The following is a 26,989-nucleotide window of genomic DNA, read 5'->3' as shown; positions in this document are numbered from 1 at the left end:
TTAGTGCATTACAGTTTATCAAACTATTTTTTTATGTTTAGTGCTTCCTAGGAAATTGTGTCCTACCTCTAGATAGTGAAGATATTTTCTTCTATGAGCTTTATAATTTTAACTTTTATGCTTAAGTATATAATTTGTCTTCAAGTAATTACATGTGGTGTGAGGGTTGAGGCTTATTTATTTCCAAGTGTATATTAAATTGCATTGGCATCATTTATTAACTTTCCTTTCCCCAGTTAACCATATATGTATGGATCCATTCCTGGATTCCCTGTGCTGTCCCATGTCATTATATGTCTGTCCATCTTTCAAACCACTGTTTTGATTACTGTAGCTTATAGAAAGTCATGAGACCAGGTAATGTGAATACTCCCTTATTTTCTTCTGCAAAATTGTTTTGGCAGAAGAACTGTTTCAAAGCAGCTTGTTAGTTTCTACAAAATATTGTTGGAATTGTTTCTTGAAAACACAGTGAATCTATACATCAAATTGGAGAGATTAAATTTTTTTATTGTTGAGAGATTAAGCATTTTAATAGTGAGTCATTCCCTCCAGAAATATGATGTATCTCTCCATTATTTACCTTTAATTTCTCTCAACAATATTTTGTCATTTTCAGAGTATGGTTGTGTTAAACATTTTTTTCTGAGTATTTGATTTTTACGCTAAGTGGGTTCATAAAATTTTATCAACTATTCTATATTATACACTGAGTGGCCAGATTATTATGATCTCTGAATGCATAATAATCTGGCCACTTGGTGTATATATTCTATCTAATAAAAGAGTAATATACAAATTGACCGTCACTCCAGTACACAAGATGGCCGCCCCCATGTGGTCAAAGATGGCTGCCACAAGATGGCTGACAGGGGAGGGCAGTTGTGGGAGATCATGCCTGCAGGGGAGGGCAGTTAGGGGGACCCAGGCCTGTAGGGAGGGCAGTTAGGGGGACACAGGCCTGCAGGGGAGGGCAGTTTTGGGGAACCAGGCATGCAGGGGAGGGCAGTTTGGAGGAACCAGGCCTGCAGAGGAGTGCAGTTGGAGGCGAGCAGGCCTGCAGGGGAGGGAAGTTGGGGGGGGGACCAGGCCTGGAAGTGAGAGCTGTTGGGGGAAGCAGGCCTGCAGGAGATGGCAATTGGGGGAGAGTAGGCTGGCAGGGGAGGGCAGTTAAGGGCAATCAGGCTGGCAGGGGAGCAGTTATGCGTCGATCTGGCTGGCAGGGGAGTGTTAGGGGGTGATCAGGCTGGCAGGCAGAAGCAGTTAGGGGCAATCAGGCAGGCAGGCGAGCAGTTAGGAGCCAGCAGTCCTGGATTGTGAGAGGGATGTCTGACTGCCCACTGGGATCGGGCTTAAAGGGGCAATCAGACATCCCTCGAGGGGGTCTCAGATTGGAGAGGGTGAAGGGATAGAGCCTAAATGGGCAATCGGACATCCCTCAAGGGGTCCCAGATAGGAAAGGGTGAAGGCTGGGCTGAGGGACACACACCCCTGTGCACGAATTTCGTGTACTGGGCCTCTAGTATATATATATATGTGTGTATATATATGTGTATATATATATATATACACACACACACAAGAGGCCTGGTGCATGGAATTTGTGCATGGGTGGTGTCTGGCCAGCCTGGCCAGGGGGAGGGGACATGGGTGGTTAGCCGGCCTGCCTGCTGGTGGAAGAGACAATTTGCATATTAGCCTTTTATTATATAGGATATACACTGAGTGGTCAGATTATTATGCATTCAGAGATCATAATAATCTGGCCACTCAGTATATATGAATTTAATTTCATATGTTGTTCTGTTATCTTATCACCTTATTATCTTCACTTATTTATTTAATAGTTATGAACTGCTTCTTATACGTATATTTGAAAAATCATCTGTTTTCTTTCTCCTTATTTGTGTTATTATAGTCAATTCTATTGACTGGTTTCAAAGATAAACTTTGCTTTCCTGGATTAAATCCCAGTTAGTCAGGATATATTATGCTTTTTACAGATATTACTTAATTTGATTTGCTAATATTTTATAAAGAATTTTGTATCTGGTAATGAGGGATATTGATTGGTAGTTTTCTTTCCTTCTTTTTAAGGATTTGGAATCTTATTTCTACCTTAAATACTTTCTAGAATTCAGCAATTCTCTCTGTCCCTGGAGTTTTCTTTATTTTTATAAATTTAAACTTATTTTGAATTTTTATTTCTTCTGCATTGGTTGTGGTAAATAGATTTTTGGTTTTTGCTCACCAATAAATTTGTCTTATCCATCTAAGTCAGTGATGGTGAACCTATGACACGTGTGTCAGCACTGACACGCGTAGCCATTTCTGATGACATGCAGCCGCTGAGGCGGCCGCATGCCGAGGATGAAACCTTTGCTGCTCCTGAGGATGAAACATTTGTGAAATAATGTTTTTTCCTCAAAGTGACGCACTACCCGAGTTATGCTCAATTTTTTGGTGAAGTTTGACACACCAAGCTCAAAAGGTTGCCCATCACTGATCAAAGTTTTGAAATTTATTAACATATGCTTATTTTCAACTAGAGGCCTGGTGCACGAATCCGTGGGGTCCCTCTGCCTGGACTGCGGGTATTGGCCAAAACCAGCAGTCCACTATCCCCCGAGGGTTGTAGTAGTGCACAAAGCGACAGGTGGCCTGGGAGGAGCCGAAGCCATGGCAGGGCACCCCGCCACTCCCACTCATCCTGGCCCCGCTGAGCCTGCCACCACCACCGCTGGGTAGGCTCGCTGCCATAGCTGCGCTCACCAGCTGTGAGCCTGGCGTCTGGCGACTGTCAGTCAGCTGAACGGTGCTCCCTCTGTGGGAGCACATGACCACCAGGGGGCAGACCCTGTGTTGAGCATCTGCCCCCGGTGTTCAGTGTGCATCATACCAACAGGTCAATCAGTTGACTGGTTGCTTAGGCTTTTATATATATACTAGAGGCCCAGTGCACGAAATTCATGCACAGGTAGGGTCCCTAGTGACTGCCAGCTGTCAGCCGGGGCCTCCCTTCCCCTGGCTGCCTGCTGCTGCTGCCTCCACTGGCCAGGGCCGGGGCAGGGCCGTGGGTGGTTAGCCACCTGTCCCCACCCCCTGGTCAAACTCCTGATTGAGGGGACAATTTGCATATTAGGCTTTTACTATATAGGATAGATATATCCTTATTTATAATAGTTTATTGTAATGTTTGCAAGATGTGTAATAATGCCTCCTTTTTTATTCTTATACTAGAGGCCCAGTGAACAAAATTCATGCACTGGTAGGGTCCCTAGCAGCTGCCAGCTGCCTTCTGGGGCCTCCCTCCAGCCCTGCCCCCTGGTCGAACTCCCAGACGAACTCCCGGTTGAGGGGACAATTTACATATTATGCTATTATTATATAGGATACTGGAGATTTATATTTTCTCTCATCTCCTTTTTTATTGTCCCCATCCTTCCCTTCTCTTTCCTATTTTAACCATCCTAGACAAGGTTTTATCAATTTTGTTATTCAAAATATAAACTTTTAACTTTTTTGTTTTATTTATTTGTTTTCTAGTTAATCAATTTCTGCTATTTTTTCCTTCTACTTACTTTTATGTTGCTTCTTAAGATAGAAATTAATACCAATTATTTGAACATTACTTCTTTCTAATATGAATATTTAAAGTGATAAAATTTCCCAAAAAAGTGGTTAATTTCTCTATAAGCACTTCTTCAGCTGAAACTGTTAATTTGGTATTTTACATTACTTAATAATTTTTAACATAACTTTTCATATTAGTATAGAGTTGAAAAATCCTTCCACTTCCTCTAAGGATTTCTGTTTTTTTACAGAGGTTATTTAGAAGTTCATTGTTGAATTTCCTAATGTTTTGGGATTTTCCAGATAGCTTTTAATTACTAATTTCTAAATAAATTCCACCAATGTCAGAGCATGTACATTGTAAGAATATGGCCTTTTAAATATGGAAATTTATTTTAATGGCCCAGCATTTGTTCTTAGTGACTGTTTCTGATGCACTTGAAAAGTATGTGGATTTTTCTCTTTTAGAGTAGGATGTTAAATAAATGTCAGGTCAAATTAGTTGGTAATATTATTCAGGTCCTTAATGTTTTTTTGTCTATTCTTTTAATTAATTAAAAAAAGAGTCTAGCAATTTATTATAATTGTAAGCTTGTTTATTCCTCCTTTCTGTATATAAGGTATTGTTTCATATATTTTGTTATTCTGTTTTAAGTGAATGCATTTTAGGATTGTTATATTTTATTAATTAACTTACCCTTTATCATTATGAAATGTCTTACTTATTTACTAGTAAGATTTTTGTCTGAAATTTACTTTATCTGATATTAGGATAGCCACATCATATTCTAAGTGTTTACTTGGTTGGTGTTTTTTCAATCCTTTTTATTTTAACTTCTGCTTCTCTGTATTTAAGGTATATTTATATTTAAAATATATATATATATTGTTAGCTCTTTCTTTTTTTTACCCAATATGATAATCATTGCCTCTTAATTGGCTTGTTTAGACTATTATCTTTGATGCAATTCATTTGATGCTTTGGGGCTTAATATTACAATCTCATTTATTTTCTAAGTTTATTCCTATTTACTTAATTTACTGATTTTTTGGATAAATTAAAAACCTTTCTATAGTATATTTTACGTCTAGTATAACTCTTTCAAAAAATATATATATTTTGATTGATTCCAAAGAGGAAGGGAGAAGGAGAGAGAGATAGAAACATCAGTGATGAGAATCATTGATGGAATCATTGGTCGGCTGCCTCTTGCACACCTCCTATTGGGGATTGAGTCCACAACCCAGGCATGTGCCCTGACAGGGAATTGAACCATGACCTTCTGGTTCATAGGTCGATGCTCAACCATTGAGCCACACAGGCTGGGCTAGTATACCTCTTTTTTAATAGTTACTCTAAGATTTGCTTATAGGATAAGGATCTAAATATATATATAATTCCATTTTCCTTCTGCTCACTCTTTCTGTTACGCCTTTTACTTGTATATGTGTAACAAATGCCAATATGCAAATTAAAGTGTTATTATTGATTGTGTTTTAAATTGTCTACAGATAGAAAGCTATGAAAATGGTAAGATCAACCTTGTTTATTTCCCTTTTTTTACAATCTTGCCCTTTGTATCACATATTTTGTCTAGTATTCTACTTGTTTATGGTGGGTTTGCGTGTCCATAGCTATTATTTCTTCATGGCAAGAAATAGAAGTATTCAGTGAATTATTTATTTCATATAGTGCACTCCTCTGCTTTAGAATTTCCAATTGTTATCTTTTACAGTTTCCACTTCCTCTGAAATTTCCTTTTTTGTTTATTGATTATAACTACTAGTGACCTGGTGCATGAAATTCATGCACATTAAAAGGGAGTTAATTAGAGGAAATATTTTATTATGCTATTTGCTCTTTCTCTATAATAGAAGTGTCAGAGATGAAAGAAAATTAGTAAAATTTATATGAAAATATTCCTCCTGTCAGAATCTGGGGCAGGCCACAGGAACCAGAGTCAAGACCCCGCCCAACCACATGTGCCTTGAAATTGCATGAGACCCAGACCTGGCCAGCACCACCCCTATTGGGCTAGATCCAGACCTGGCCAGCCCCACCCCCTTAAAGCCCAGCTGGGTGGGGGGCATGGCCTTAGGTCGTCTGGCCCGGCACCGGGGCAGGGGCACGGCCTGAGGTCCCCCGTCAAGCCCCACCGGGTGGGGGATGCAGCCTCAGGTCCCCTTGCCTGGTGCCTGGGCAGGGGACGCGGCCTGAAGTCCCCTGTCAAGCCCTACCAGGTGGGGGGATGAGGCCTGAGGTCCCCTGTCAAGCTCCACTGGGTGGGGGATGTGGCCTGAGGTCCCCCGTCAAGCCCTGCCAGGCGGGGGGTGAGGCCTGAGGTTCCCGGGCCTGGTGCCAGGGCAGGAGGCACAGCTTGAGGTCCCCTGTCAAGCCCCACCAGGCAGGGGGTGCAGCCTCAGGTCCCTGCTGATTTTTCATTAAGGCTCATTATGGGAACTCAGCCTCCGCTGTGGGCACAGCCATCTTGTGTTACTGTATCCTCACCTCTGCTGTGTTATGGAATCCTTGCCTCCGCTGTGGCCACAGCCATTTTGTTATGGTATGACGGTCAATTTGCATATCCACTCTTTATTAGATAGGATTAAGTTCATGAACATATTGTAGTAGCTACTTTGAAGTCCTTGCCCCTTGTTTCAACATTTGTATCACCTAATGGTATATGTCTACTGATTTATTTTTCTCTTGACCTTGGGTCTCCTTTTTTTAATATTTTGTCAATATTTTGCTTGCTTTTCTATACCCGCTAATTTTTTACTGTACACTGGACATTGCAGGTGACAAACTATAAAATTTTGTTATCTTCTAACAGTGGTGATTTTGTTCTAGTTACATTACTGGCTGACCATCTTTAGGAATCGGGCCTAAACTGGCAGTCAGACATCCCTCTCACAATCCTGGACTGCTGGCTCCTAATCACTCACCTGCCTGCCTGCCTGGTTGCCCCTAACTGCCCCCCCTGCCGGCCTGATCGCTCCTCACTGCCTCTGCGTGCCAGCCTTATTATCCCTAACTGACCCTCCTGCCAGCCTGGTCGCCCCTAACTGCCCCCTGCTGCTGGCCAGATCGCCCCCAACTGCCCCCTCCCTGCCAGCCTGGTCACTCTTAACTACTCCCCCCCCCCCGTTGGCCTGGTCACCCCTTACTGCCCCCCTGTTGGCCTGGTCTTCCTCAACTATCCCCCTGCCAGTCTGGTTGCCCCCAAATGCCCCCCCATGCTGGCCTGGTTGCCCCCAACTGCCCCCCCTGTCAGCCTGGTCACCCCATGCAGCCTGCTGTTCAGTCATTTGGTTGTCCCTCACTAAACCCCCTGCCAGCCTGGTCGCCCCATGCAGCCTGCTGTTCAGTTGTTTGGTTGTCCTTTACTAACCGCCCTGCCAGCCACTGTTGGTCATAGGCAGCCATTTGTGAGGGTGTGAGGGTCAATTTTCATATTACCTCTTTATTATATAGGATAATCTTTAGTTATAAATATAATTTTCAAGCATGGCAAAGTTTTGTTATTGTTTTATAGTGACTACCTGTTTGCTCCCCAATATTTTGGGGATATATAACACTGGGAGGCAAGTAAAGAATTGCAAGAACATTATTTTACCATGTTCATGTCATGAGAGTTAAGAAATGAACAATTGTATAGGAATTGAAAACAAAGTGAATTACGATTATTTTAAATCAAAGGGAAAGTTTTGCTTAACTCATATTATTTTTAAAAGACTAAGTCTTTAAATGTAAAATGAGTACCTTTTAATTTATAGTTTTGTGTATCATGCAAAGGTCTTAGAATCTTTCTATGAAATAAAAATAATCTCCTAAATGATAGTTTTATCTCTCATTCAATAGGTAGAATATACAATATTCAAATTGTAATCACAGAAAATGGAATATTTTTCCACTTGAAATGAATATACATGCACACACATATATTCACTCACACACAGCAAACAAAATTCAACTCAGAAAAGGCTATTTATCTCCAATAGACCTATTTCTTTTTAATAATTACTGTTGTACTAAAGAAGCCTTTAATTGTTTCTTTAATTACTGCTGCATATCTACCTTAACATCTTGCCAGACGATCTTATCTGCACAACTGTTATTCTTTGGCTGAAAAGTGATTCAGTGATGTCTGACTTCCTGTTCTGTTTCAGTTTATGCTTCCCCTGTTGTCCATGCAGCACTGGGAACAGCACTTGAAGTGACTCAAGCTCTAACTCATTTTCCATTTGCTTTAATTAAGTCATGTATTGACATTTGATGTAATTTATAGCTGATAAATTTAGATTTGTCTTATGCCAGACCATGTACTGTTTCATCTATTCCTTCTCAGTTTAGTTTTCATTCCAGAAAGTTCCATTAAGAGGCCATTAATTAAAATGTTGTGTAAACATAATAAACAGTCTTACACAGGCTTAAAAGTAAAATTGGTCTTTTGTTATGTAGCTTTCACTGGTAAGATGACTTTTACATCAATGTGTCCATAGTTCTATATATTGGTGCACTCACAAACACACAAATGCTACCAAACGCATGTACATGCATAAGCATTCGACAGTATGCCTAATAACAAATTGACATTGACTTAAAATTTTTAGTAATTGTGCTTTATAATGTAGCTAGTATTTCTTTAATCATTTGGTCATTTCACACTTACCTTACACGGTTGGTAATAATATATGAAACAGGTGTAAACTGTCACAATAATAGGTACTCTTGAATCTGATGTGTCTAATTAATTTTTAGTTAAACAAATTAGTTTTGTTTTTCATTACTCTCCAATAGAAGGAAGACATTATATTTCATATTTTTGTCTGCAAGAACAATGGAGCATTACAGGTCACACACAGCAATCTTGTCTATGCTATAATTAGTGCAACTGACAATATTGTTTCAAAAATATCAGCAGCATAAGAAAGAGTAATACACCTATGGTAACAAATATTGCACTATATTAAATATGACATTTTATTAACCTTTTATACAAATGAAGAAATGTTCTTTTCTCTTTGTTCTGTGAGGTATTATTTTCTCTTTAGTAGCTAAAAATATCACCAGATATATCTATGTCTCATATTAAAAATACGAACTCATTTTAAATACATTTTGACTATGTTTATATATAAAACAATTAAGGGCAGATAGATTGGGAAAATGAATCAGGTTTACTAACTACATAAGTGAATCTGTATTTTAAGTCTTAAATTAAACTCAAAAGACATTTTAGAAATGAAATATAAGGCTAGCTGATATAACAAAGAAGCCTGCATTCTGATTGGCTTAACAAAAGACAAGTTTCTTTCTTATTTATAGCCCAGTCTAAAACGGGGTAGCATATTTTATACAGTTATTCAGGAAATTCCAGTCTTTCCAGTCAATGGCTCCGCCATCTCTTAGGGAGGCGGTGTCCCCTAAGTATTGTCACAGCATATGGGTCAAGTCTGAAGGTAGTATGCATCACTTGTGCCCATGTACCATTGGCCAATACTCATTCACTTTGTTACACTCAACTATAAGGCAGTCTGGGTGATGTGGGCTGATTTTCTTACTTGGAATAAAAGAGAAACTGCAGTAAATGAGTCACCTGTGGTTTGCAGGACTCTCACGTCTAGACAGTTTACAACTTACATCCTTGAAGTTACCTGAGTGGCTCTTAAAATAAACCTTAACCTTAAGTAGGCCATAATTTTGAGTCACAAACTACTGTGTTTCTATTAACCTTTTTACGTACAACATCTAAACAACCCTCGCAAATAGAAGGCACTGTTGTCAATGAACAAAAACTGGTTCTCAAAAAGTTTAAGTGCCCTGCATAAGCTCACTGCTTACTTAGCTAGTAAGTAGCAGAGATGGTATTCAAATGCAGAACCTCAAAGTCCATGATCTTTCTAATATATTTCAGTGCCATGATAACTAATAAAAATTGCACATTCCTTTGATGATATCTGCTAAAATTTGCCATTTATATTTGGGTTATAATTTACTTATAAATAGTACTTGATTAGTCACTAATAAGGTATAATATTGACATTGGAATCAGTTTAGGCTATCACAAACAAAGCTATTACGAATATTCATGTGTTAGTCTTTATATGAACATTTGATTCCAAGTTGTAGTAATTACATACCACAAGTGGAATACCTCTTAGTAATAAAAAAGAATAATCTATACACAGCAACATATATGAATCTCAAAACAATTGTGCTGAGTGAAAGTCAGATGAAACAGGGTACATACTGTATAATTCCATGTATATAAAAATCTAAGAAATAAAGATAATCTACAGTGACAGATCAGTGGTTGCCTGGGAGTTAGCATGGAGAGGTTGAAGGGTTGAAAGGAGGGATAATAAATGGGAAGGAGGAAACTTTGGAGACTAAAGGATATACTCATTATCTTGATAGTAGTAATGGTTTCACACCTGTGTGCATATGTCAAAACAATTAAATTACTACTTTATATATGTCAGTTTATTATATGTTTATTATGCACCAATAAAGCTATTAAAATAAAACCTTAAAAAGGAAAAATCACTTAATTCTCAGTGTTTAAACTTCTTAATCTGTTAAGTACCTACATATTTGTTCTTCAGTGATATTATGATTATGCCTATTTAAAAATGTGGATTAAGACTTTTAAAATTACCTCTGAGAGGTCTAGATTATCAAAAACATGACTACTTCTAGAATAATCCTAGTCCAGGTTTAAGTGTATGCTTTAATTAAGCAGACCTTAGAATTAAATTTCAAGTTGTCCTTTGAGCTCAACTTTTAAGTGGATTTTCAAGTTAGTTTCATATACTTTACGGTAATATATACAAGTTTTATCTTTTCATAACATTTTAATTATAAATACTAATCTTTATGAAAGGATGTTTACATAATTGTCATTGTTTTATGCATTGCATTGATTTTAATACATTCCTGAAAATTAAGTAGTTTGACCAAAATAAGTTCCTTGGTATGATATTAAAGACAGTATTAAGTTCCATATTTTTGAATCATGAATATTTGAATTTGGACCATGCTGTAAAGGAAAGAGAATTTGCAAAGACCCTGTGCTGAATGTGGCAGCTGCATTTTTTATTGTATGAGACTACATTAAAATACTCTTTACCTAACTGAAGAAAAGTTGCCATTATTTCAACCCCTAGTAATTGTTTTAGTACTCATCTATAAGGTGGTAAATCGAGAAGCAGTTCTGAATTTATTCATAATAGTAAAACAATCATAAGAAAGCAATGTGGTTTTTTTTTGTTTAAATTAATTTTTTTCTTTACTGATTAGCAATGTTTTTATAATCACATTTCAAGCTCATGATTTGATTATTCTTCTGTAACATAAAATATTCTTATCAGTAATTGTGACAGGTTCAGGACACAACCAATATTACTTGCTTTCAAAGGAATTTTCTATTTTTTGTGTGTGTGGCTTTAGAGCACCATGTGTATTGCTGTGTTTGTTTTTGTATTAATATTTACTAAAACTATTGTTTCTTCCATAGGCGGACGTAATGAAGTTGTCATTACTGAAAACAATAACAGTATAACTGAGCAAATCACTGATGTTGTGAAGCAACCAGCCTTTATAGCTGGTATTGGTGGTGCCTGCTGGGTGATTTTGATGGGTTTTAGCATCTGGTTGTATTGGCGAAGAAAGAAGAGAAAGGGACTCAGTAATTATGCTGGTAAGAGACTATTTCCAGCTAAGAAAACCTCTTATCTTTAGGAATGTGTTGAAATGAAAAATAAAGAATGGAATGGGATGGAATACTAGAAGAGTGAATGAATGAATCTTTTTGGCTTGTTTTAAACATCTTTTCTGTAAAATGCAATTATAAACGACATGCTTTAATGCATTGCTATTCAGTATATCACATTATGACCATAAGGCAATCTTTTTGCTTGAATTTCCAATGAAGCATAACGAGAGTGCACACTGATAAATGCTTAACCATTTTTCTCAACTAGTTCATCAAAACACAGAAATACACAGACGTTGCATGCTATGAAGCCATTCCTTGAGATTGTCTTTAGGCAAGAGGATTACTAAAATGCTCAGGGAAAAAAGGCTTGACAGAATTAATAAGAGTGGTGATACATGAATTAAGGATTCACATTTAGTCAGGATTCACTGTTAAGGATTCACTGTTTAGTCACTTAAACAGATGTTTGGTTCAAGGTGACCAATCAGCATTGTAGAAGGAAGAGAAAGGAGAAGGGAAAGAAGCAGCAGAAGAAAAAGAAGTCCAATGTGTTCTACCTGCCTGAAAAGATGTTTTGTTTTAGAATCCAAAACAGAATTTCAAGGCTTTCAAAATTGTGGGCTTTAAAATATTTCCAAGATGAGAGAAAGAGAGAGAAAAAGAGAAAGAGAGAAAGAGAGCGAGCGAGACAGAGAGAGAGAGAGAGACAGAGAGAGAGAGAGAATTATCAAGTCAGTGACTAAAAGAATGAACTCAGTACTGAAGCTTGTTTAATAACAATTTTGTCTGCAATTCATTTTAAGTTTTTTATCTAACAAAAATAAAAAAAGAAATTATCTCACAATATTTTACACTTTTAGAGTTTATAAGCAAACAATTTTGATTTAACATCATTCTACAAACACTTTAGAATTTTTTTGAGAAATTTTATTCAATCTTTTATAACCTTGGTAAGAAGCATAAATACCTTAATAACTGATTTTAACAAGGGTTTCATTGCTTATTAAGTTTATAAACTGCTGTAGTTTGTAGACTTCTAAACTGCTGAGAATGTCTAAATAATGAAAATGAAAAAATAGCACCCACTTGTCTGGTCAGTTATTTTATAGAATTTAAACTTAATTATAACATTGTGGCCCATGGCCACATCTTATGAAAATAAGGTTTATTAGTTACTGGATAGAATAATCCCCAGCACTGGAGAAAGTATTACAGTGTCTCCATTGGAAAGGGGCTTCCATGCTTTGTGATCTGCTATCTTTCTGTCATTCTCTTTATTATTGATTGCTGACTCATTCTTGCTTATGCTTTGAGAGCTGACTCACCACACCAGTGAGGGATTCTCCCCAGAAAGGGATGGCAGGCAGTAACTGCTGAGTGTCAGTCTTGAACCTGGATGATGCTTTAATGTACCTTCTTGATTTGCAGTGCAGTGCTCCACCCTCATTCCTGGAAGGTACTATCAACCCCTGTGTTTAATCACTTACAATGTTACATTTTATCTCTGTGACACCTTCATATACTAGTAAATCTTATAAAACATATACAAGAACAGATTTCATTCAAAGACTACTTTGTGTTTATCCCTTTGCTTGGCTTTAGTGAAAACATTAAAATATTGACTATAGTAGTCACTTCAGTGCAGTGTGGCAGTTTTACTCTCCACACTTCTTCACTCACTAATGCCTCATAAATAGCAAAGCTCTAATAATTAGTAGGTTTGTGCTTTAGTAAAATTATGTCAGACATATTTTTCCTTCTTTTCCTTTTTCTTTTAACAGCAGGTTGTGTTTTGTTGTTGTTGTTGTTCGTTTGTTTTTGTTTTTGCAAAATCTATGTATTTGATTTGAAAATTTCTGTTAGTCTTTGAGCTTGACAAGAATAGTCCATTCACTATTATCATTTTTCATAGTGATTGATATCCATCTGCTTGTAGAAGAACTGCTAACTCAGAAGGTGTATGCCCTTCAAATATTTTGGAATAAGGCCAAACCAGAAAGCAGCCTTTCAGAACCTTTATACTTAATTGATAGATGGCTGTCTCTCAGAATGGATTCACCTTCAACTAGTAATTTGCCTTCCAGCAACTGCTGTTCCTTTCTTGTAGGTGAGAAGCAAATGAAAATTGAAACCACAGGTACCTAGCATTGCATATCTGACTTGCTGATATTTTCTACAAATTTCCCTCCAGAAATAGCCTATCCTCCACCTGTTAAAGTGTCCATTTCTTGCCCTTATACAATGTAAAGAATATGGAGATTTTAAATAGGAATGATTAATGGAGTATATATTTTTCATGGGTTTAAATTCTGATATTTCATGAATGAGCTAATGATCCGTTTTAAGAGCACAGAGATTTCACACTGGGCTATTTTTCTCTGAAGTGTGTTATAAAATTATATTGAATAAGTTCTGTATGGTTCTGTTTATATTTTTATTTTCATAAACATTTCTCTGGGAATCATAAATTTCACCAGAAGAAAATGAGATTTTACTTGCAAGATGAAAAGCCTTAACACTTCTACTTTTTCCCTACATTGTAATGTCTATATAATCTCAAAACTTTATTGTTGACTCATGATAAGAAAATAATTTTTCCAAATAAACAACATTTTGGATACTTATTTAAATTAATTTACAATATAAGATACTTTCTTTATTTCAAGCCCTATGTGTGATATGGTATTATATTTAAATATCTGATGTGTTACACATATTAAGAAACATGTATTTTATTGAAACTGGACCGATCTGAGTAGAATTGCACTGTAGGTAGAATTTGACTTCAGCACTCCCCTTTTCCTGCTCCTTTCTAAGTCTCTTCATCACCACTAGAGGTAGAATGGGGGGATTTTAACTAGTGGGGAGACATGTAAATACCTTTCAGGTTGGAAATTCTTACTCTCGCAGGATGTCTCCCACTCATCCTTTTTAGGCAAAAACTCATTCAGGGACTGTTATCGCTGCTCTTCTTTGACTCTCCATCATGTGAAAAACTGTATTTGAGTGCTTAGAAGGAAGGGAAAGAAAACCTGCCCCTCAGTATTGATATTTTTCTTACGTCAGCTTTAACATATTTATCAGAGAACACTCGCAGTTTAACACTTTAGATTGTAAAGACAACTATCAAGAATCAAATGCAAACCTGAGAGCATTTCACTGAACATGTTTTGCTTCTTTACATGGTGGAAATTAGAGATTTCCCCAGGGCAATGTAACACACTAACTTTCTATTAATTTTTTCCTCTTTATCCTTTATTTTAATTCTTCAAAAACAAATATGCGCTAGAGGTTTGCAAGTGGTGCAAAGAAGGGCATCTAGATTTGAAAAAGTATCCTCAGATTTCATGTTCTACATGAAGTCATTTTAGATTTTTCCAGGGCAGCATGCAATGTTATTTATCTTAATCTTCTTTTGAGCACTAATAGCCTTCTTGTCACTGCACCTGACATCCTTGACCGCTATAATAATTTACCAACTTAGTTGTTTCAGGGTGAAATAAGATTATAAAGAGATTTGGGCAGAAAATATTAGGTTATTTTTGAATCTAGAGTAAATGTTTGATCATATGTAAAACAGTGTTCATAAATAGAAAAATAAACAACATAAATTTAAATAAAATCCATGTAGCTTTCATGAGGATTCTATATATAGATATCATATGAAACATATATGTTCATGTATTTTATATATCTGTATTAGAATCCACATGAAGCTAACATGACTCCTTTCAAATTTATGTTGCTCACTTTCTTATTCATAATTTTAAAGCATCAAATTTTTAATGAAATAAATATATTTTTACTTTTAAAAAGGTGATTTTATTTTATGACTATTACCTCTGTAGATAACAGATTTTATGAAACTCAATAAGTATTAACAATTAATGAGTGAGCAAATTATGAAACATTAAACAATTCAAGTATAGCTTTTAAAACTGTTTCTGAAATATAAATTATTTGACAAAACTATCCAAGGACCAATAAAAGATTGGATGGAATTTTTATACTCTGATTATCTGGGCTGAGTTAATGCTTATTAAAAAGAGGATTAATCTACATTCATATTTGAGAAATAGCTTATCAGGAAAGGGACCACGGCTGGGCTGGCAACATTAAAGTTTCCATTTGGAGTAGGAAAACGTGGCCTCCTGGAGATAGGCGCTCTGAAAGCTTCCTTACCTCAAAATAGCAATTTACTGCATAGCCCTGCTTTCCTTCCCCTTCACTCCAGCAGGCATGAGATTAGGGTTAATCCTGTCAGATAGTAGTGCAGGAACTTTGTGTATGATATAAACTTGCAGAATCTTTCTACCATAAATCATTTGTAAATATTGTAATATATTCAAAGTATTTAATGGCATTCTAAATCATTTAAGATTGTGATTTCTGTAGAATTTTTTAGAAACCTTAGCATCATTTAGTTAGTTTTAGCTAAAAACGTCCATACATGGCTTGCTGAAAGTTCTCAGCTTAATATGCTAGCAGAAACTCCCGATAAAGATTCACACCTATTTCAAATTTATGTCTGATAAGCACAAAATTCCTACACTGGGAGTATCAAAATCATGACTAGAATGAGATGTCCAATCACCTTTGCTCTCCCCATCCTCTTTGCTTTCAGCTTCAAAGTGGTTCAACATCTCTTTGAAATGATAGCTACCTCAGAACAGCTTTCAATTTGCTGTGGAATTTATTTTTATGTTTCTTTCTCTTTGCACATACACAAAAAAATATTGATAAAAATACCAAATGACTTCCATTTTAGGAGTTCTAATTGTTCATTCTTATTTCTAGTCTGCTTTTAATCCCATGTTCTAATAGAATTCAGTTACTTTTCATTGCTATTCAAAGTAGAACAAATCTAAAAGTTTTAGAGCACTTTTTCTAGGTGTCCTCTTATTTCCCTTGCTTTAAAAAGACAAGTAAGTAATTTTATTAGGTAATAGTCTTTTCTTTCTTTCTTTCTTTCTTTCCTTCTTTCTTTCTTTCTTTCTTTCTTTCTTTCTTTCTTTCTTTCTTTCTTTCTTTCTTTCTTTCTTCTTTCTTTCTTTCTTTCTTTCTTTCTTTCTTTCTTTCTTTCTTTCTTTCTTTCTTTCTTTTTTTTATACACATATACAAAATGGAAGATTCTCATTATACTAAATGGTGTATATAGGCCACTTTGAGGTAGTTATGTACTTACACAACGTACTATGTATTTTTGCTTTTGTATAGTGGGTATGCAGAGGTGAATGTTATGAAGACTTTACCATTGGTTAGTATGTGCAAGTTGACTGCAACTGAATTCTGTGCCTCCTCAGTTTGTCCTCCTTTCTCTAATGGCATTTATTTTTCTGGCAGCAACAGAGACTTCAGGTGGGGAAAAAAAGAATCTAAATTAGGGAGAAATACTTAGCTTCTCCCTACATACCTCCTAACAGGTATTTTAAGGTGTAGCCCATCAGTGCCTGCTTATTTCCATATTCACAATGATATTCACGACACTTCTTTAACTCTGTTTTAGCAGAGTAAAACAGTCACTTAGAAATCATGTAACTAGAAAGTCACATCAGATGGAAAGCTAAATAGCTGTACAGTTTTCACATTTTGTTGGGGTTATTTCCCTTATCAGGCCTCCATTTAACACCTCCCATGCTCAGTTTTTTTCATTAAATGTTTCAGATTAGTTTTTCTTTTTTGTTGTTAAATGCAATTATTAGAGGGACCTAATGAGTGTTGGACACACTGCCTGATTCCCAGCACTTAAGTGAGCCACTAGAAAACAGAGTAGCAGTCAGTGCTCCTCGATCGAAGCAAAGATTAGGTTACGATTGTTTTATAATGCATTTGAGATGTTGCCCCAAAAATTCATAAGATGGTATGCTCCAGGTGCCAGCCGGCATCCCTGAAAGCACTGCTGCACGCTGTAGTACCTCAGGAAGGTCTGATGGACCTTTGGGGATGTGATCGAATCACCTTTCTGTCCTGAGACAGATGCCATTAGACGAACTTAGGGAAAGGACTGGAGAACTGTTTTTGGAAATTTAAAAAAAAGTATAGAGTGATCATATTTGATAGTGGAAATTTGAGGGACAGATGAATTACAGAGAGATTGTACAAAAGTATTTAGTATGTGTATACTTTAACAATAGTTTCCTCAGTTTACTAAAATATGAATCAGTTCATATATTTTCATTTTTACTCACTAAGTTAAAAAAACACACACATTGTAAATAAAATCAGTGTCTTCCAAAAATAAGATATGTTGGGTTCTCATATCTGAAATGCTATTTTTCCTTCATTCCAGTGACTGGTTTAGCTGATCCATCCTAATTTGGGGCATAATTTTAATTTTGCCATCCATAAGTTTCTAAATACCAAATATTTTGCATGATTTTCAAGTTAAGTCATTTCATCCTAAGTGAAATTATTTGCAGACTTTAGCCTACTAATCATGAATATTCACATTTCCCTGCAAAAATATTAAGTATTGTTGACTATAATTTGTTGTCTAGACCCTCTCCATACAGTGCAACTTAATATCTTTCTCAGATTTGATATATTTTGCAGTTCAAATATATTTGGCTGCAAAGGTTTTGAACAAGCAATGATGGGCCTGAACTGATATTGATATTCTTTGGCTCATCCCATGAAGCCCACTTTCATGCTGTTAGTTGTTGAATGGAACCTGGTGACTGGAGGGAGTGGCTTCTCCAGCTGTGATTCTATCGGATGCTTGTTGGTGTTGCTAATAAGTTCCACAGTTTTATAAAGAACTCGGGTTTGTAATCATTACATACAAGTGGAATATATTCAGTATTAATTATTTGAAAATATGTTTGTGAGTGTTGGATGATGAAACAAAGCACTGAGTACATCACTATCTATTAAATACAGTTCACATGTATTGTAACTATAGCTGCTCAACTCAGTGCTTATCAGTGCGCCTAAAGGCTCTGTGACGGTGAGGAATATGCTGTCAACCTATGTCACCTATGTCATTGGACTCTCTTGTTTCAGTTTCCATTATTTGCATTTTATGCATTCCTTCTAATTAGGTTACTCATATATTAATAATAAAAGTCATGATTTCAACCCTAACCGGTTTGGCTCAGTGGATAGAGCGTCGGCCTGCAGACTGAAGAGTCTCAGGTTCGATTCTGGTCAAGGGCATGTATCTTGGTTGCGGGCACAGCCCCAGTAGGGAGTGTGCAGGAAGCAGCTGATCGATGTTTCTAACTCTCTATCACTCTCCCTTCCTCTCTATAAAAAATCAATTAAAATATATTTTTTAAAAAAGTCATGATTTCATAATCCTCCAGTATAACTTGTCAGTTTTAAAGCCCCTAAATATATACTGGTACACCAATTGTAACATTTGACATCCAAATACAACTTGTCCCTTTGACTTAACCATACAATTGGCTTAAAGAATTTTTAAAAGTCTTATTAAAGTTGGAGCAAGTGATTGCTTTGCCCTGAGCCAAATCATTCCTTTCTACTCTCTGTACAATTACGTTAATTATATTTTATTAAAATTCCCAGAGGCCTCAGCTCTAAACTAAAGGCCAATATGTACTTTTTATTAGTTGTAATTAATATTGACTACGTGTGTGTGTGTGTGTCTTTTTTTTTTTTTTTTACAGTTACATTTCAAAGAGGAGATGGAGGATTAATGAGCAATGGAAGGTATGCTAAGGAGATTCTTTTTTTTATTGTTATTACCATTTGTAATCAGGACGAGGGAAACTCTATAGTAAGAGGCATTATTGTAATAAACGATCACTTACACGTCTGAGAATTCTAGGAGGAATTAAATGGCTTACCACAGGTTTAATGATCTATCTGTTGTGCACTTTAGAGAAATCAAGTCCAGATGTTTCATATCTCCCAGATGTCCCTGAAGAAATTAGTAGTAAATATCACAAGGAATGTGTTCATTTGTTAGCAGGATTTTTATTGCATTAATTAGACATTAGCAAATGAAGTTGCTGTTGTTTAAGACTCCTTATTGGCTCTCACTAAATTGCAGTGAGTGAACAATTACACATAATCGATCACAAAGTAAATGATTCATGTATGATGAATAGGCTGTAGATTGATAGGACTGGATTCCACAACTTTAGATACTCAATTGAAATTGATAAAAGCTGATAACAAACTCATATATCCTCATCTGTTTTCCCTTTGCCAATATGGAGATTGTAATTAGGCTCTGGTAATAACTTCCAATCTCCCATTTAATCAATATTTTTGCAAAAAGAGATTAGGTCTAATGAGGATTACTGTATGTAGCAAGAAAGCAGTTGGATCTTCTTATTGCAGTTTCCATAGAAACTCGTGCTTCTCTTAGGGATTGTACCAGAGAGTCTATAAAAAAAAAAAGAAGTAAAATGGTTATAAATGTTGCTATTTTTTGTAAATAATTTAATAATCTATACAGGAATTAGAATCTCCATCTTTAATATTAAAAATGTGAATTCTTTATTAGCTATGACAAGAAGAAAGTTTTCTTCATGGACTTTATGCACATGCCGGATGAGATCACAGTGGATCTTTTATTACCTTAGCAGAAAACTGTAATATACTCCTTATATTTTGCAATTTAGAGAACCTGGAAATGTGCTATTGATGGAACAGTATAAATACTATTCATTAATTTTCCTCAAGCTCTTTGCCCTAAATCAAGCATGAGGCTCATAACAAGGGTTACAGCATTCAGGGGACAGATAAATATGGGGCTTGCAGGAATCAAGAAAGCAATAGCCCCGAGTCCTGGAAATGGCTGATACTGAGCAGTCACTCTGAGCAATTGTTCCCTTGAGGTGCCAATTCATCATCAAACCTCATTTGGGGATCCTGCTATGTTACTGATTCCTACCAGTTTCAGGGTAGATGACAAAATTTATTTGATGTCAGCAGAATCCCAGGCAGGACCCTCTGCTGCCACTGACTTCTATATATAACCTAACGAACTGCTAAAGTTCCTTAATTTTAGAAAGCCTACACATTTTCATTTGAAGTAAATTAAAATCTTAAATTCTTAAATTAATTTCAGTGCATGAGACAGGTGTCCACATCTCCCACTGAGTTCCACCGATCGATTTCTTTTTAATTTCTTTTTTAGCCGTCCAGGTCTTCTAAATGCTGGGGACCCCAATTATCCGTGGCTTGCTGACTCATGGCCAGCCACAAGCTTGCCAGTCAACAATAGCAATAGTGGCCCAAATGAGATTGGGAATTTTGGGCGTGGAGGTAAGTTATCTTTTTCAAAATGTTGTTATTTGTTTTCTTGGCTTTTCTAGATTTTTTAAAAGATATACCAAAGAGTATTTTTCATATTTAAAATTAGTGAAACACATGTACTAATAACACAGTACATTTTCAGAATATTTTATTATAAATCTATTTTGCTATATTACCTTGAGTAAAACTAAATTTTAAGGAAGTCATTACTAACCAAGAAGATAAATATCCATAATACATTTTGTTTTTAAGACTTTTCACTATGCTGCTAAACAGGGCTTATAATTTTGGTCTAGTTATTTCACTGCTCTCATTCATTCATCATATATTTAATGGTCATGCCCTTTGTACCTGGCATTATGGCAGACAGTAAAAATATAATATTAATATTATAAAAAATGGTCTTTATGCTCATATAATATATTATATACTGAGTATACACTTGAAGTTAACATGTTGAGTGAGAACTTTTCTGTAGTTCTGTAATTGATATCTGGTACTCCAAATAAAAGACAAAAAGGTGCTAAGTAGCTGACATGCTGAAGTGTCCAAAATTCGGTGCCAGGGTTCTTTCCATAGGTCTTTATAGGGAGACAGGATTGGACTTACAATACTCAACACTTCCCCGCCTCCATCTTTCCATCCAGTCAATAAGAGATCGGTGGGTTTAGAGAAAGACTTGACTAGAGAAGTCTCTGGCCCCAGTGTTTAATTTGGCACATATATATGAGTTTGCTATTGGCAGAAATTTGTGCAGACAGCAAATGGACTTGAGCTGTGCTGCCAATATCCCACATGAAAGCAGCCCATTGGAAGAAAGACAGTTCTATGAATAGAGTGTTACTTAAGTTGATATCTGAAGGAGAGATAAGAATTAGTAAAAAAACGTGACAAAAGGTGTGTGGAGAATAAGCTAGCATAATTTAAGGCACAGATATAAGATAGATATTGACCTATTTGAGAAATTAATTATCTAGTGACTTGAGCATAAAATGCAAGACAGCAGAAGTGGTAAAAAATCACAGATTGCCTTCTAAGCCACACAGAGACCATAAACTTTCTTCAAAACATGACCAGAAGCCACTCAAAGATTTCTAAGAGGAGAATGCTAGGCTCCAAATACTGTTTTAAGTCATCCAGCCCATTGCTGGGTGGAGAATGGAGTTACAGTGAAAAAGGTGAGGTGATTAATTAGGAAAGTAGTGCTGTAATTCAAGAAAGTTTGGATAAATCCACTGGAAGATTTCTATATTTCTAGGTAGAATTACTGCAGGAAACCCAGGACTAGATTCAACTATTCTGAGTCTACTAGCCTCAGTGGTGGATTTCACATGTATGAGTATATAAAGATATTGACTTAAAAGAATAATCATGGATGCTGGCTTTTTCTCTTTAAAAATGGAATACCACCCAGCCGATGTGGCTTAATGGTTGAGTGTTGACCCATGAACCAGGAGGTAATGGCTCCATTCTCAGTCAGGACACATCCCTGGGTTGCTGGCTCAATCTCCAGTAGTGGGTGTGCAGAAGGCAGCTGATTAATGATTCTCTCCCATCATTGATGTTTCTGTCTCTCCCTCTCCCTTCCTCTCTCTAAAATCAACAAAATAAATAAAATTATTATTTTTTAAAAGAATGGAATACCAATGCCAGTTTGAATATCATTAAAATAGTATTTCAAATAATACTATTAAGTATTGTATAAGTATGCATTCTGTTAATACCAACTATAATAAGGTGAACTCCCTCCCATTCTCCAAATAAAATACAGAAAATAATCATTCTTAGCTCTTAGGTGTGTAATGAGAATTAAATGGATGATACACACACACACACACACACACACACACACACACACACACACACGGGTTTAGCACAAACCTTACCATACAATCAGTGGTCAAAATGCATCATTGGAGTGAATAAGAGAATAGAAAGCAAGTTTTAAGATCATTCCACTTCTAGTTTACTTTCTATAATTTAGTAGACCCTGTTTAGGATTCTTATATGGCCAGAGCCTCTGAAAGTGGCTGCCTTCTCTGCTTGACCAAACTCTGAGCCTGTACTATAGGTTATCACTCTACCATGGGTAAGTTCTGTACTTGAATATCTCCTCACCAGGTAGGCAGAACATGCCCCCTTGACCTACCCAGACTACCTGTGTCAAAAGAAATTCTGTTCCCAAGGCTCTTTTTAAAATTTACCTTTATTGTTCAAAGTATTAAACATGTCCAAATTTTCCCCCTCTCGACCTCCTCCACCCGCTTACACCCCCTCTCCAAGCCTTCCCCACACTATTGTCTGTCCATGGGTTATGCATATATAAGTTCATTGGTTAATTGCTTCCCACCCCACCTCTTCCCTCTGAGATATATCCATCTGTTGCATGCTTCTATGTCTATGGATCTATTGTGCACATCAGTTTATTTTGATAATTAGATTTCACATATAAATGAGATCATGTGATACTTGTCTTTCTCTGACTGGCTTAGTTTGCTTAGCATAGTACTCGCCAGGTCCCTTCATGCTATTTCAAAGGGTAAGAGATCCTTTTTACAGCTGCATAGTATTCCATTTTGTAAATGTACCACATTTTTTAATCCATCCATCTATTGATGGGCACTTGGGATACTTCGTGATCTTAGCTATTGTAAATAATGCTACTATGAACATAGGGGTACATATATTCTTTCTGATTGGTGTTTCTGGCTTCTTAGGATATATTCCTAGAATATAGGATCACTGAGTCAAATGGCAGTTGCATTTTTAATTTTTTGAGGAAACTCCACACTGTTTTCCATAGTGGCTATATCAGTCTGCATTCCTACCAGCAGTGCACTAGCATACCTTTTTCTTCAAATCCTAGCCAGCACTTGTTTGTTGATTTATTGATGCTAGCCATTCTGGCAGGTGTGAGGTGGCAACTCATTGTCACTTTAATTTCCTGTGCTAAAGTTTTTTATTTTGATGTAGTCCCATTTGTTTATTTTTACTTTTGTTTCCTTGCCCTAAGCGATGTATCAGTGAAAATTCTGCTAAGTGAGATGTCTGATATTTTGCTGCCTATGTTTTCTTCTGGGAGTTTTATGGTTTCATGACTTACATTTAAGTCTTTTATCCATTTTGAGTTTATTCTCGTGTAGAGTGTAAATTGGTCTAGTTTCATTTTATTTTTTGAATGTACCTGTCCAATTTTCTCAACACCACTTATTGAAGACGCTGTCTTGACGCCATTGTATGCTCTTGCCTCCTTTGTCAATTATTAATTGAGCATAATGACTTGGGTTGATTTCTGGGTTTTCTGTTCTGTTCTATTGATCAATATCTGTTCTTGTGCCAGTACCAGGCTGTTTTGATGATAGTGGCTTTGTAGTATAGCTTGATGCCTCCAATGTTGTTCTTCCTCTCAAGATTGCTGCAGCTATTTGAGGTCTTTTTTATTTATTTATTCCATATAAAATTTTTGAGTATTTGTCTAGATCTGTGAAATATGCCATTGGTATTTTGATAGGATTTTTAATCAGTCAAGGGATAGCTGCCTCTTCTACTTTTTGTGTTTGTATTGGAATTACACACCATTCAATTTTTATATAAAGGAATAAATTCCTAATGATGGAGGAAAATAATTATTTTTCAATTTCTAGCAGGCTACACTAACATCTAAATTTTCTCCGTCTAATTTAGCCAAAGGTTTCATTTGTGGGTTTTCAAGGTTTTGCTTATATTTCTACCTCATTTCCATGACATGAAATATATTACAGATGAACATCAAGGCCAAGCCAATGTTTTTGCAGGGTCTACAGAATCTATTTTCAGTGGTAGGCATTTTAGATATCTACTATGTACCAGAAATAGTGTTGAAAATTTTTGTATTTTTTTTCATTTTCTTCGCACAATAGATATTTGAGATAGATAAACATATTTCATTTTTAAAGGTGAAAAAAAACCTAAGGTTTTCAAAATGATTAATTTGGGATCTGGGTTTAGAATGCAGGTCTGCCAGATTCCAGAGCCAAGGTTCTAAAGACAGAGCTCACAGTTAGGATTGTAGTGCAGCCATATTCACTGAGAAGAAATATCATGTACACTGACATTCCTCTTTAAAAATGGAACACCAATACATTTTGAATGATAAAGTTTCTCATTGTCGCATAAGTCTGCATTTTGGCAATACAAATTATTAAAAATATATTTAACCATTAAGTGAGTGCTTACACTCTGTAAAATACTATGTGAGGAAAATATGGGAATACAGACCTAAATCTTTTATGTTTTTGTCCTCAAGTAACTATGATACAGTAATGGACACAGGCATTTATACAATTAATTATGCCAGGACAAAAAATAAATAAATTCATTTTTAAATAAGATATTAGAAAACTACAGAATGATTCATGAGTGATTCCAACTGGATAAAAGGTTTTCTGTCATTCATAGTTTTCAAACTCAAATGTTAACAAGTGCAGTCAGCCAACCTGTAGTGCTAAGGATGGTAGACGTGAACTGTGCAAAATGGAAGATAGGAAGCCTGCCTAAACATGGCAGCACCTATTCTGGTGCAAGCTTTTGTGGGGAAGGCTGGCCAGGTTCCAAAGCATCTGATGTTAGAGGATTTCCCCCACGCCCACATATTATGCATATGCTTCCAATTTTTCAATGGTAGGATAGAATTCAAGTTATTTTTTGAAAATGTAAGAATGATCAAATAACATTTGAAGGTAATATGCAGCCCCCCAAAAATCAATAGAGAGCACTTGGACTTGAAGGCTAATTTCATCCAGCAGAGAGAGAGATTTTGTTGTAGAGCCACAGCCTTAGCTGTTGCAGAATAACATTGAACATGCAACCACTTCCAAAGCTTGTTATTGGAGTGACTCACAATTTAAATCTCAAAGTTTTGGAGAAGCTCAAGTTCAAGGTATTGGGAAGTCGGGTCCCATGATAGTTAATATTTATCAGTGAAAGACATTGTGGAAGTGGCAGAAAATGAAAACTTCCCCAGAGTGAAGGATTTATTTCCACAATTTTTATATATTATTAAATATTAAAATTTTTGATAATAAAAATGGTAGTGGCACTTGAGAATGAAATATGCTGCTTCATCATCAAATTTTCAAATCAGTTTATAACTAAAAGCAAGAACGACAAGAAAGTAGTTGTGAAATTCTGAAATTACAAAATGATTTTATTTGCTTATACACCTTGATGAAATATTTAAATTTGAATATGTTTAACAATCTAACTGATATTCATTTAAAATATTTACTTCAATAAAGTATATATCCTCTTAAATGTAAAATAAGTTGGAATTTCAGACTTCAAAATTTTCAGAAAGACCTAAATTACACAGTGTACAAAATCTCTCTATATAAAAGCCCAGTGACCAAATGGCAGAATGACCAGAATGGCTGATGGACCAGTCGCTATGATGCGCACTGACCACCAGGGGGCAGAAGCTCAACGCAGGAAATGCCCCCTGGTGATCAGTGCACTCCCACCGTGGGAGCACTGCTCGGCTGACTGGGATGAGCAGCTGCTCCCACAGCGGGCTGATCCCCACAGGCAACAACCCCCATCAGTGCACAAATCCATGTACCAGGCCTCTAATGTATACTAAGGGTAATATGCAAATTGGTCACAATGCCCTCACAATAACAACCAAACAGCAGGCTCTGTGGGGCAACCAGGCCGGCAGGGGGGTTAGTGAGGGCCGACCAAACGACTGACCAGCAGGCTGCATGGGGTGACCAGGCTGGCAAAGAGGGCAGTGAGAGGCAACTAGGCCAGAGGGGGGGGCAGTTGGGGATAACTAGGATGGTGGGGGGGGGACAGTTGGGGGCAATCAGGCCAGCATGGGGTGCAGTTAGGGGTGATCAGGCCGGCAGAGGGAGGCAGTTAGGGGCAATCAGGCTGGCAGGCTGGCAGGCAGTGGCAGTTAGGTGTGATCAGGTAGGCAGGCAGGTAAGCAGTTAGGAGCCAGAGGTCCTGGATTGTGAGAAGAATGTCTGACTGCCAGTTTCGGCCCAATAAACCAGCAGTCAGACATCCCCCAAGGGGTCCCTGATTGGAGAGGGTCCAGGATGGGCTGAGGGGACCCCACCCCCATGCACAAATTTCATGCACCAGGCCTCTAGTACATTATAAATGTCTTGTTACTGTTGTAAAGAAGACAAATTTTTTAGCTTTTTTTAAAATATGAAAAGAATATAAATATTTTTATATTTCAAGTACTATTAGCTACCATTGAAAACTTTGAGGATATTTTGACTAAGTTCCTACTTAAACTTCCTCTTTGTGATGATAAATTGGTTTTTGGTACTAACATGATTTGGTTTATTATTTAATGTTACAGTACTATAACTAGTTGAAAATTTCCTATAATGAAGAAATAAAGTTGGTTGATGACCTCAAATTCTATAAAGTATGGCTTTTAGAATATAGATTATTAAGAAACATATTGTAAGTAG

General features: G+C 36.5%; 1 protein-coding gene across 1 annotated transcript in view; it reads left to right on the top strand.

Annotated features, from left to right (window-relative positions):
• ROBO2 (roundabout guidance receptor 2) overlaps positions 1 to 26,989 on the top strand; it is a 744,230-nt gene that overhangs the window by 609,520 nt on the left and 107,721 nt on the right. Inside the window, exons 18-20 of the mRNA XM_054710136.1 lie at positions 11,094 to 11,276; positions 18,923 to 18,965; positions 20,404 to 20,531. Coding sequence (XP_054566111.1) covers positions 11,094 to 11,276; positions 18,923 to 18,965; positions 20,404 to 20,531 — 354 coding nt within the window. The remainder of the gene's footprint in view (positions 1 to 11,093; positions 11,277 to 18,922; positions 18,966 to 20,403; positions 20,532 to 26,989) is intronic.

This window comes from Eptesicus fuscus, chromosome 3 (assembly GCF_027574615.1).
Source record: "Eptesicus fuscus isolate TK198812 chromosome 3, DD_ASM_mEF_20220401, whole genome shotgun sequence".
NCBI lineage: Eukaryota > Metazoa > Chordata > Mammalia > Chiroptera > Vespertilionidae > Eptesicus > Eptesicus fuscus.
This window is presented reverse-complemented; position numbering and strand designations above follow the sequence as displayed.